Raw genomic sequence first — 13,228 nt, 5'->3', positions numbered from 1 at the left:
GTGAAACCGGCATTGAATTAAAAGATGGAGTCACTGTACACAAACAGCAGATAAGAGACCCTAATGTTGGATGCTTAAGTGTCAGCAAACACATTGATGATTGCAGAAACGTGAAATTTAGTATTTTTCCGTTTTATAAATTGTATACCAGTAACAAGAAGCATAGGCTGGAAAAAGAACAAATATTTATCCAACTGATGAAACCCAAATTGAACTCTAGAATGTATTAATACATTTGTGATTTCAATCGTAAATGTTACACTGTTACTTTACAAGTAATGTATATTTTAATTCAAATGTCTCCCTACAACTGTGAAATTACTTGTTGTCGTCGCTGGAGAGTTTAAATGCAGTTGTTACTTATTACGTCATCATAAGTATGACGTCATTCATATGTAATTGTCAGTTACATTGAAGAGCTGTCATGAGACAGCAAAAGTACTATGTCTGAAACCGATATAAAGATGGTGTTGGATTAACGTGGACTTTATTATTTTATGATATATTACATGTGCACCGAGTGAACATTTGCCTCATTTTTGTATATATATATATACAACACTCTCCATTTTGACAAGGGTGATGACTTTAACTTTCCTTTAGTCAACTGTCCCTTTATGTCGAGCAACATTCCTGCAGCTACAGCCTGTGGTGTTTGGATTTCACAACTTTTGAGACACAATCGAGCATGCTCTTTCTACCACGATATCAAAGAGCGTCATACGAGTTGTTTGATCTAAATCACAACATTCAAGGCATCGGTGAAACTTTCCAAAAGTTTTATGGCAGAAATGTAAAGGACATCAGTGACAAGAATGATGTCCGAAACAATTTCCAATTTTGACTTGTACTGTATGTTCCCGTGCTTTTTTTCAGGTGAACAATGACTCGCCTTTGCATGTGTTTGATACGGGTGCCACCTGCCTTGTAGGATAAGTTCACCTTTTCGAGAACACCTGGGCCCGGGATCATGAAAGTGGTCTTAGCTCAAATGTTGCTAAGCACGAATTTTGTCTTAAGTTTTTGCTTAGCTAAGATTCGGTCTAAGACTGGATCTTGAAACGGTCTTAGCAAAATCTTAGCTAATTCTAAGTCTAAGACCGTCGCCATAGGGACGCGCGCACGTTAAACCGTACTACGGTAATCATTGGAACTCTTCAGTGAATGGAGATGCGAAATTCGTGTTGTTTGTAAACACAGCTGTCGCGTGTCGCGTGTGACATGTCGTCTGCGGTAGCTGTCAACCATGGATGACAAGAAACGAAAGGTGAACTGGTCTAGAGAAGAAGATGTGCTGTTGGTGGAGGAGGTTTCGAAAAGGGAGGGAATTATGTTTGGTAAGCTGGACGGATATCAGCGGACCGGACAGCGAAAGATGAGGCTTTGGGAAGAGATTTCGAGGATACTAAACTCGTGAGTAAAACACTGACTTACTGCAAATTTACAGATCGAAAGTTATCTTTGCTTGCAAAATTTGTATCCACGTCCTACCCTTGTAAAGATATATACTGTTCCTATGGTCTTCGAAACGATATTTGCGGTCATCTGTTATGCAAAGCTACGTCGTTTTACAGCTGATTTACAGCTGATGTATACGGGTGTACAGCAGTGGAACTACCTTATGTCCTTGCTTTTTCTTTCTCTCGCAAAAACCAGGAGACAATATCATTACACTTGTTACAGACTATATGTACAGATGAGGCAAGGCCATCATAATTTGAAAAAAATAACGCAAAACACATGTTGCAATCAAATTTCATGTTTATTTTTGTGTTATTGACATCAAACAATGACCAGCAACATTCACCCTCTTATTCTTAAATTAATACTTATCATAATTAGAGATGATGGTTTGACAGGTAAATTGACTACCGGGGGATACTTGGTTCTTCTGAATGCTGTTGAATACATCTTTCCTACAAGTTAATAACCTTGAGCATGTTAAGATCACAATTACATTTATAAAGTAATAATCAAAGAAAAGTTTTATGAATTGAAATGTTATATTTATCTAGAAGAAAGACTTCAGTATCCTCCATTGTTATGATTATTTTTCATTTTCCGTATTGGATTATTCTTAGAGAAGAGGCACTTCCGGAAATCGGTCAATTGGAGAAGTGAAAAAGAAATATCAGAATATTAAGCAGAAAGGTAATTAAATATTACATTTTACACACAACTACATCCCATATACTAGATCTATATGTCAGTCCAACCTACTGACCATCCAACCAGAGCATACAGATTATGAAAAACTCATTTGTGACAAAATAATCAGTATCTGACTTTTTTTTAAACAATTATATTAGGATTTATGACTGTAATACTTCACCAATAACCATTAATATTGGATAATGTTATCTTCATTGATTTTGATACAGAAACAACTGTTAGGAAATTGTCTGATTTCATCAGCTTTTTAGAATAAATTATTCTATATATAAGTCAACAAATTATCCTTAAGGCATTTGGAAGATAGTTTATTCCTAGAATCTGAAACTGTTTATTTTGATGGAAATAGTTTTTCAATATTATTAGCAAAGGCAAAGAGGAGTGCTGCAGTGCGACCCCAAACAGGTGGTGGTCCTCGTACAGCCTCACCTACCCTGCCAGAGCAGTTGGTGCTGGACAATATGGAGGGAAGACCAAGTCTATGTGGTATTGAAGGGGGCATAGATACTGAAGGTAAAACTGAACTTACACGTCCATAAGATGTTTTGTCTCTCCATGCAATTAATTGAAAACATATTGATGGCTAAAACCAAATGTCACAATAAACCATGTCACATAGTTATGCTAGAGGTATGATATGTGTGAACAACACAATGGGATAGTTTAACTTTTTAATAAGAAAGCTGAGAATCTCATCACCCTTTATTACCAATGTCATGTTTTTCTTATCTAATTCAAAGATACTTCAATTTAATCTTCTCATTGTGAATTTTACATTATATTCACACACACACACACACACACACACACACACACACACACACACACACACACACACACACACACACACAAACACACACACACACAGTTGTACAGGGTCCAAATACATGTATATATGTATATCTTAATGAATTATAGAAATATCCTACATGGGAAATATTTCAATCTGCTTGTATGGAGCCTGTATGTTAACTCACACTTCAGTGGAATATTTCACTGAACTAATTACATGTTACATCATGTTTAAGTTACATAGGTGTGTGTATATATGGAGCATTTTCAATGTTTTGGGTACGGAATCACAACAGAATTATGTGTAATAACTGTTTTGTATTTACATATTTCAGGATCAGTGGACACAGGCGAGGAGGCATTATCAGCAGCAGTACCTCTGGACATAAACATGGCCAGCCTGGGGGTAGAGGACTTCTTGTCAAACAGCAGCATCCACGAACCACAAAAAAATTTAACTACAGAGGAGGAAATTTTTAGGCAGGAGCTCCGGAGAATCCAGGAAAGCAGGATACTTATAGAAGAGCAGACAAAATTGGCTCAGCTGAAACAAAAATTAACAATCCTGCAAATTAGACAAATTGACCCATTTTTCATTGAATAATGTGCCCTTAATGTCATGCCATCTTTTATAATTAGTGCCCACCTATTAAATTGTTTCGTACACATTACTTAGAAGTTGACAAAGAAGAGACAATTTATGGATAACAACTCTTCATGTGTTCTCTGGCCATCTTGATCTTACAGTATTATTCTCCTGTTGTCGTTGTTTAAACTACTCATGTTAATCTTTGTGACATATGCAATTGTTGTTACTGTTAATCCTCCATAAACAATAAGTATTCTGTACCATGGTCATTATTCAGTCTTGATTGACAACGGTATAAGGATCTATTCAGAAATGTTACCTTTACAGTAAATGAATAAGTTGTTATCCTTAAATATTCTCTAGTGTGCCCATCTGGTAGACTGATTTAGGTTGTGTTTTTTTTTCTAACTGAAGTAGCTCTGGGCAATGTGGTCTCTTATGCCAAAACCATCATTTCTCCGAAACTGCTGCTGTTGCTGATCTGGACACTGAACTGTCAACTCATCCACATGATTAATTACTATATCCTGTTTCAAAATTCCTATGTTATGTAAAATTGCACAGGAAACAACATATTTACATGCTCTGGTTCGATTGGTTCTCAGTCCCAAAGATAGACAAGGAAATCGTCTCTTTAAAATTCCAAAAGTTTGTTCAATCAGAACACGTGTTCTGCAGAGAGAATAATTGTATCTGTCTCTGTGTCTGATATTGCCAGTGTTGGGGTAGGGAGTCATCAGGTATCGTCCACAGGGGTATCCAGAGTCACCCAGCAGGAATCCATCATGAACACCTGAAATATATATGTGCAATTTGTTTTCATATGTTTTTAAACTTTAGTTCAGAAAGGACAACTATGATAAGAGCCCAATTTTACCTACAATTTTAAAATATGAAATGAATTTGACAAGAAACTTGGTAATGTAGTCATCATATATGTCCATGTTAATAGTAATTAGTCTTTGGGATGTTTTGGACTTGAGTTAACACTGAATGTAGATGCTTATATTCATATAAATCTTTTTACTATGGTTGACATTTCAGGGAAACCTTTACTGATTTTCTAAGGATATGGATAAAGAATGCATATTGGGTCACGAATATCTTGTAAAGTTGGATATATGTATGTAGAGGTTTACCATGTGGGTAATATCATTGACCACATGTACTAATGTTTGCAAAATTTCTATTGGAAACATACTTACCGGTACATTCTAATTTGCAGGGGTTTTGTTTACTGTATGTTAAGGATTTGTTAAATTTCAATATTCCCAGATTGATCATAAATCATGATATGTGCCATAGAGACATAACATTATTTTAGATCAACATCAACATCATATCCTGGTTTATGAAATTTATGTAAAATATATTAGTGAACTTTACAGGATTTCAGAAGCAAAATCTGAGGATTTGGAGTGAAAGGAGCTCACATAAAATACAACTGTTATTTAATACATCAAGGGAGTGCACTCTTGAATGAAATGCAATTTATGTTAGATTGATGTGGATTTGTAAATCCAAAATAGCTCTGTAAAATGTCCAGTATCTGACTCACACTACCTCGACAAACATACAACATGTATTTTGTCACTATTTATTATTGCCCCATGTAAAAGGTATTGAAATTAATTGTCTTGCACTACCTAGAATGACAAGATCTCTTATGACTAACCCTCACTTAACCCTCAAATACTTACCATTTTCCAAATTAGCGCAGAGTTTGCTCTCTCTGAATATGCGGGCATCATGGCATGATCCAGGCCAGTTGGCCACACAGTTATATTAATAAAGTTGGGGTCGCAAACCATCTATGTAAAAGAAATATACAATCTGTATTATGAATAATGTTTGATGATATGAATGATTGGTGGGAGAATGAAAAATCATCTTGTTTGTCAGTTTTAAAACATCCTTCAACATTTTTTTTTGTGTCAGGCAACATATTTTTCAACGGTCTGAAGCATAAGCGAACAACATATTTTTCAACGGTCTGAAGCAAAAGCAAACTCTGGGATGTATTGTATTTGTTTAATGAAATCTCACCCTGTACCTGTATGTACACCCATTATTTTGCGGATTTTGTATCAAATTTACCAAAACATATGTTTTGGGTATTGTCAAATTAGTATTGCAGATGCTAGAAATTGCATACACATCCATTTGAAAGCTTTGTATTTATTTGTGTATTAATAAATTATTTGTCCTTGTGAACATACACCTTGTTTTTTATTCAGTTAACATTAATGCTATAATCTGACCTGTACTGTAGTATCATTCATACATATATTTACAGGAGGTGTATGAATTCAATGTTTATGGAAATTTTTCAATTTACGAAAAATCATTTTTGAAAACAAACATCATTTTTTATTTCAAGTACCTGAACATTCAGAGAATGAAATCCTTTTCTGTTGACAAAGTCAGCCTCGTTGACCTTTGGCGTTTTGATTTTGATCTGGGTGCCGTCAACACAGTCAAGCACAAAATATGATCTTAAGTTAGTTTCATTATCCCGGGCCCTGGGGCCGTATTTACCAAACAACTTAAATCATAAATAAAACTTAAGTCAGTTAAAAAAACTTAGTTTTCTTGTTTTTTTACTTAAGTTAAGTGGAAAAACTTAAGTCATATTTAACAAGAGACTTAGACTTAAGTTTTGTCATTTTCTGACTTAACTATTAAGACTCACCTTGCTAGGCTTAAATCATGTATGTTTGACTTAAGTCATGTAAAATGGCTGCCAGACGCAATTCAAGAATATTTAATGAGAGAAGAGATATACTACATTCATTAGATGACAATGAACTGATACAGCGGTACAGATTTGATAGGAACAGTATTGTTTATATCTGTGATATCCTTGAGCAGGAGTTGAGTCCTATAACACAGCGGAGTTGTGCCGTGTCCTGCGTTACGAAGGTGCTTGTCACTTTGCGTTATCTTGCCACTGGCAAATTTCAAATGTGTAACGGTGATGACCATGGTCTGAGCCAACCCACTATCTCTCGGGTGATTTTCCAAACGCTTGACTCCCTCACAAGTCACCGTATCCTTCGTAGATTTGTTACCTTTCCTGTACAACCCCAAGAAATAAGACGCCATCAACAGCGCTTCTATCAGACTGCCAATTTCCCGGGTATTGTTGGGGTAATTGATGGCACCCACATTCAGATTCAGGCCCCATCAGTTAATGAGAAAGAATTTGTCAACAGGCATAATTACCATAGTGTAAATACTCAAATAGTGTTTGACAGCGACGATCGTATAATCGACATTGTTGCACGTTGGCCTGGCTCAACACACGACTCCCGCATTTTGACAACAAGTGGGTTATGTCGGATGTTTGAGGGGAACCGGCTACCAGTAAGTTGTCATCTGCTTGGAGACAGTGGCTACCCTTGTCGGAGATGGATCCTAACACCATTTTTGCGTCCTCTCCAAGGACCACAGACAAACTACAACAGGTATAAATATTACTTCGTTCAGTTCACTACGAGCACTCAGCAATAGAGTGACTTCCCCTGGTTAGGTAGAATACTATCTCAAACCTAAAAACGGAATGGAAGAGTTACACATATTTGCTGTAAAGTATTATTCAGGCATCATTCCGTTTAATTCCTACTTAAGTGTCGTAAAATTATGTAAGTAGCAAATCAGGTAAAAACATATGTATGATTATATATTCATCAAAAAGAAATAATAATTATTTTATCTCACTTCTCTTTATGTATGAAAACATACTAGTATGAAGCATTGATTCTATGAAATATAACCACACACATAACAAGAAACAGCAATATTAAGGGGTTTGCAATATGTTGTCATTATAATGACCAATGGATTGAAAATGTTAGTTTCTATCGCTGAGAACATAGCAAAATGTGTTCTTCTTTTTCTTATACTCCCAATTTAAATTGTATATGATTATCTGCTAATAATGATTATTCATTGCAATTGTCAGATCACATAAGAAAACAAGGAGTTGTGTGGAGAGGGGAATTGGGCAGCTGAAACGTCGGTTTCATGCGTTACATGGGGAAATCAGACTTTCCCCACAGAAGGCTTGCAAGGTATAGAAATTAGAAAATGTCTTCATAGACTTACACTTTAATGGAATTATTTCTTTTTCACATTATTATTGTCAGGACTAGATATACTGAAGGTTGATAAATAAACAAACACAATATGGTGAACATTATTTTTTTATTCAACGAAGACAGTAACATTTCATCAATATGACATTAAACTCACTCACTCACTCACTGTCATGTGTTATTGTAAAAAAAGTCAACGCAATTTCATAATCTGTATCTGTATTGATGTTCAATATTCATTTTCTTTTGACTTATTTTATATCTAGCTTAAGGGAAAAAATTAGGCAAATATATCTGAGATCAAACAGTACATAGTATAACATATTTGAAATACAGACCATACATTTCACTCTTTGTCAAATTCAACATATTCTAGAAATATTTGTCATTAGATTCAGGCCACATCAGTTCATGAAAGGGTATTGAAAATGCTTTTTAAACATTTTTCTAGGTAATAACTGCCTGTGCAGTGCTGCATAACCTCAGCAAAGACAGGAATGTGCCTATGCCAGTTGTACATGGAAACAGCCAATCCGGACAGCTAAGGGCACAGATGCAAGGTCTATCAGCCATTGCACCTGCAGCAACAGGGTTGAGATATAGGGAACAGTTTGCAATCACCTACTTTCCATGTAAGTTATTTCCTGCTACTATTATTTGGCACTCTAAGTATGCACTTAGTATTAATTTAAATTTTCCTAAGGGGCAGCCCATTTGATATTCGGGGGTGGGTGGGACAAATACATTGTTGCAAGGTGTTTTTCTAAAAACATTTAGCTCATACATGTATCTTTAAATATAACGATATATGTGTCTGTAGCTGAAAAACTATCTAATCTTGATACAAAATATAATACTAGCCCCTACCCCCAAGCAAATATCAAATGGTCGGTCCCCACTTACAGTCTATTCTTCTACTTTGTAAATTTTCTTTGTTAGATACTCTTTTCTTAATTTTAAACATTCAATTTCTAATACAAGTTTTTCTTTGTTTAATGCTTCAATAGAAGTCTGATTCTGGCACTGGCAAGTCCTCTTTGGCACGTGGAACACATTGGCCATGTCCTCAACTTCACCGCTGAAAGAAATATATATACATTATTTGTGTATTCGGAGCCTTGTGTTTTGTTTTTATACAGAGACTTGTCAATAATTGCAAATTGACTGCCTGTGGCAGACACATTGGGAAAGAACTTTAAAGGAGTATACTTTAAATTTTGATTTCATAAATATATTTTGGGGAGTATATAACAAAGCTGACAAACATGAAATACTAAGTGATGCAATAATGTAAGTACAATATCAAAATGATTAACATCAACATTTATGTCATTTGTACCTCTCTCTTGATGTCATGACATCAAGCAGTTGTAGGGCTGTTGAATCACAGGAGTTGGATATTCCTGTCAAAGACATGTTGTCCCTCCCTATGGCCTCTACAACTGCATCTGTGACAGGACTTACAGGGATGGGAGGTGGACCGCCTCCTGTAAGTGCAAGAAGCAGTATAGATTATAGTGTGAATGGTGTTATAGTATTTAGAAACATATCACAAAACCAACACAATATAGAGACAAGTATTCTTTTGACCTTCAAACATTGAGATAGGTTTGTGTTGGTATAATTATACTCTTAATATACAGCAACGAGTTACAATGTAGGTCTTAATAATAACTGTGAAGGAATGACAATATCCTTTTTCCACTTTCACATTAACTATATCATTTTAGGTCACCTTTTTTATCAAAACTATTTAATAACTAAACTAATGTATCCATAAGTATGTTTACCAGTAGCAATGGTTTGCTGCCTGAAATTAGAAAAGGCTTTCTTTGACTGGCTCTTCAGGTTTTTCCATTTCTTTTCAACCTCCTCCTTGGTCCTCCTGTGCATTAAGCTTGCATTGAGGGTGTCTGTAATCATCTGCAATATAAACATAACAACTCAAATGAAAAACACATCAAATTACATTAATAATTGTTGTCAGTATTACATCATGCTATATGCACACTGTACATTGTACACAGTTTTAAGACTTAATTTCTGTCCTTGTGGTATTAACACTCAAATTGATTTCTGAAATAAAGTACTGATTGAAAAGAGATTTTAAACATGAGACCAATTATTCATGATGTTTTAAGCCTTTTAATAGTTTTTATGTCCATTGAAATATAAAAATTGAAGTGATATTGTATCATGAACTGAGTATTGCGATATGTATCATATTTTGTATCCAAAGCCCAGTTTTAGCAAAGCTGTTTAGACCCAAAATTATATGGGACTGTGTTACTAAGAAAATAATATTATTCATATTTCAGTATATTGTCATATATGTTTTACATTAATATTGTAAACAAGAGTATATGTGTATTACATAATATAACATTTCATCAAGTTCATAATATGACTATGCAGCACTAGATCGAGGTTGTATGAGATCCATCACAATATATTTATTACTAAATAATGCATAGGAACACATTGATTGGTCTTGATATGGAAATGACATCTTGACCCTGTAATAAGTTATTGTTAAATTAGTTAAACTAACTTAATTGTATGCTTTTGACATGAAAGTGATAGTAATGTAACTTTAGGATACTAACATGAGGCCTAGGACTAATGTATACTTTAAAAGCTAATGCAAATGCCCCAAAAGGAGTACAAAATGACATAGATCTAGGCTACTGGTTTGGGTTCAAAATCACCGAAAATTTTGGGTAAAAATTGTTCGGGGTACAGACAATAGGCCTACCCCGATGAAGAAACAAACCACAGTGCAACTTGAAAAAGACGAAAATAATTGTTTCGGTCTCAGTGTCTAAATATGACCAAAATATATCATTCCCGTGGTACTGGACTTATGAAGTGTGATGATGGAAGGTTAGAAAACGTCTTGGTTATTATTCGACCACATGCATTCCTTGATACGCATTACGGCCTTGTCTGCTACATATGTATGTAAAATTAATGATGTAAGCAGCTAAACCTCTAAAAAAAAACATTAAAAAAAAACATTCACTACCTCACGTACCTGCCACGCCTCCTGTCGCTTCAAGGAGGTGATGCCGGGGCCAAACTTTCCTTCAATCACCAACTTGTTTGATGCCACCAGCTCTGCTAGTAGTAACGATTCTTCTTTGGTAAAGTTTGGCCGTCTCTTTTTCGCGTCTTCGGTCATGGCGTGGGCCTATCTTGGAGCTCGCAGCGGTGTTTATTATCGTCTGCACTGTCCGGGAATTCCCCGATGACGTTTTTCTCTCTCTTAGTAAAAAGAGTTCCACTGGTAGGCTAAAAATAGCTGGGATAGTCCTTAGTGATCACGTGTTTGCATTCGGTGAAATCGATTTAGTTTCTCACGGCAGACTTAGCTAAGTTTTTTACTTAGACGCTTCGTGAATACCAACTTAAGTTTTTGACTTGGCTAAGTAATTTTTCAGAAACTTAAGTTTTTTCTTAAGTCAAAACTAAGTTGTTTGATAAATACGGCCCCTGGTCTCACCACTGTTTCTTTCTGATTCACATACACTTGTTCGGGGGAGCGTAGCCTTGTGGGTAAAGCGTTCACTCGTCACGACAAAGACACAGTTCGATCCCCCACATTGGTACAATGTGTGAAGCCCATTTATGATGTCCCCTTCAGTGATATTGCTGGAATATTGCTCTAAATGGCGTAAATTATTCACTCTACTTTGGGCCTTGTACTAAGTGTTGAAAATTCTAGTAGCGCCCCTTGTTGCAACTAAACCGTTTCCACAAATATCCTAATGTCAACCGATGCAATCTCGTGTCGTAAATCTTTCACGATTCGAAATTGAACAAATGAACAGATGGCGTAACTAAACAGTAAGACGAATATATCAGACTCGTATGCAATCAAATAGTCAACATATTATGATATAAACCATCTGCTGACTTGTATGAAATCAAACAGCCAACATGACATCATATAAACCATCCGCTGACTCGTATGAAATCAAACAGCCAACATGACATCATATAAACCATCTGCTGACTCGTATGAAATCAAACAGCCAACATGACATCATATAAACCATTCGCTGACTCGTATGAAATCACACAGCCAACATGACATCATATAAACCATCTGCTGACTTGTATGAAATCAAACAGCCAACATGACATCATATAAACCATCCGCTGACTCGTATGAAATCAAACAGCCAACATGACATCATATAAACCATTCGCTGACTCGTATGAAATCACACAGCCAACATGACATCATATAAACCATCTGCTGACTCGTATGAAATCAAACAGCTAACATGACATCATATAAACCATCCGCTGACTCGTATGAAATCACACAGCCAACATGACATCATATAAACCATCTGCTGACTCGTATGAAATCAAACAGCTAATATGACATCATATAAGCCATCTGCTGACTAGGATGAAATCAAACAGCCAACATGACATCATATAAACCATCCGCTGACTCGTATGAAATCAAACAGCCAACATGACATCATATAAACCATCCACTGACTCGTATGAAATCAAACAGCCAACATGACATCATATTAACCATCCGCTGACTCGTATGAAATCAAACAGCCAACATGACATCATATAAACCATTCGCTGAGTCGTATGAAATCAAACAGCCAACATGACATCATATAAACCATCCGCTGACTCGTATGAAATCAAACAGCCAGCATGACATCATATAAACCATCCGCTGACTCGTATGAAATCAAACAGCCAACATGACATCATATAAACCATCCGCTGACTCGTATGAAACCTCATAGCCAACATGACATCATATAAACCATCTGCTGGCTAGGATGAAAACCTCACATAAACATCCTCTAAACTGCGTGTAACCGGACAAGGAAGAAATTTCAGATCACCAACATTTGCTTACATGCACACTTTCCTGTACAGATGTTTTCACATGGTCTCCAACGTTAGTTGTAGCTAGCACTGTGCTGGTAAATGATCTGACGGCTGTACAATGAGGACACATCTTACTGTAAGTACAAACCTCCTTTATTGAACATACAGCCTACATTACTTTACACTACACATATCTATGTCACTCTGCGTTTCAAACACGTTCGTTTAGTATTTGTTTTGTGTGAACCAGGAGACATACTGACTCCATTTACCATTGACTTACAGTGTGTGCAACCTTTCGATAGTGCCCTTGTACAGCTTGACGATTGCTAAATGTGGCATAGTATCCTATCCTCCGTTCAGTTACTCAAGTTTGCATATGTTGTGTATGCAATATATTATTCATAAAACAATGTTGACAAAATGTGTCCGGTAAAACTGGATAGAACTTTAAAGTTCAGATACACAAATGTAATTCAGTCAAGTGTTCTCGATGTGAATGTGTGTGGAATACAGACACTGCCATGTAGGGGGAAGGAACTTCTACTTATAATAACATTTTATTTTACAGATGAGGCAGTCAGTTGACATAACAACCTTAATCTGCTTGTGTGTGGTTCTCTGCAACATGAATGTGGAATACCGTGAGTAACTTTGAACTAAATATTTTTCAACATGAAAACAGTGATAAAGTGGTACTTTCTCA

At 35.9% G+C, this 13,228-nt stretch overlaps 1 protein-coding gene, 1 long non-coding RNA gene and 1 pseudogene across 2 annotated transcripts; 1 reads left to right on the top strand and 2 right to left on the bottom strand.

The window, feature by feature from the left end:
- Positions 1 to 3,139: 3,139 nt before the first annotated feature.
- LOC125375927 lies at positions 3,140 to 6,980 on the bottom strand (annotated as a pseudogene).
- A 606-nt stretch (positions 6,981 to 7,586) lies between these two features.
- LOC125375949 lies at positions 7,587 to 8,843 on the top strand. Its single transcript, XR_007218853.1, has 3 exons — positions 7,587 to 7,626; positions 8,102 to 8,282; positions 8,658 to 8,843. It is a non-coding gene; the product is annotated as an uncharacterized LOC125375949 (long non-coding RNA).
- A 477-nt stretch (positions 8,844 to 9,320) lies between these two features.
- LOC125375946 (myb-related transcription factor, partner of profilin-like) lies at positions 9,321 to 11,125 on the bottom strand. The gene is made up of 2 exons (XM_048387019.1): positions 10,685 to 11,125; positions 9,321 to 9,573 (listed from the first exon to the last, which is right to left on the bottom strand). The coding sequence occupies exons 1-2, from the start codon at positions 10,829 to 10,831 to the stop codon at positions 9,400 to 9,402; spliced, it is 321 nt and encodes a 106-aa protein (XP_048242976.1). The 5' UTR covers positions 10,832 to 11,125; the 3' UTR covers positions 9,321 to 9,399.
- Positions 11,126 to 13,228: the final 2,103 nt, after the last annotated feature.

This window comes from Haliotis rufescens, unplaced genomic scaffold (genome assembly GCF_023055435.1).
Source record: "Haliotis rufescens isolate VD_foot unplaced genomic scaffold, xgHalRufe1.0.p SCAF_63, whole genome shotgun sequence".
NCBI classification, from domain to species: Eukaryota; Metazoa; Mollusca; class Gastropoda; order Lepetellida; family Haliotidae; genus Haliotis; species Haliotis rufescens.
The sequence above is the reverse complement of the archived record's forward strand: the minus strand, read 5'-3'. Positions and strand labels throughout refer to the sequence as shown.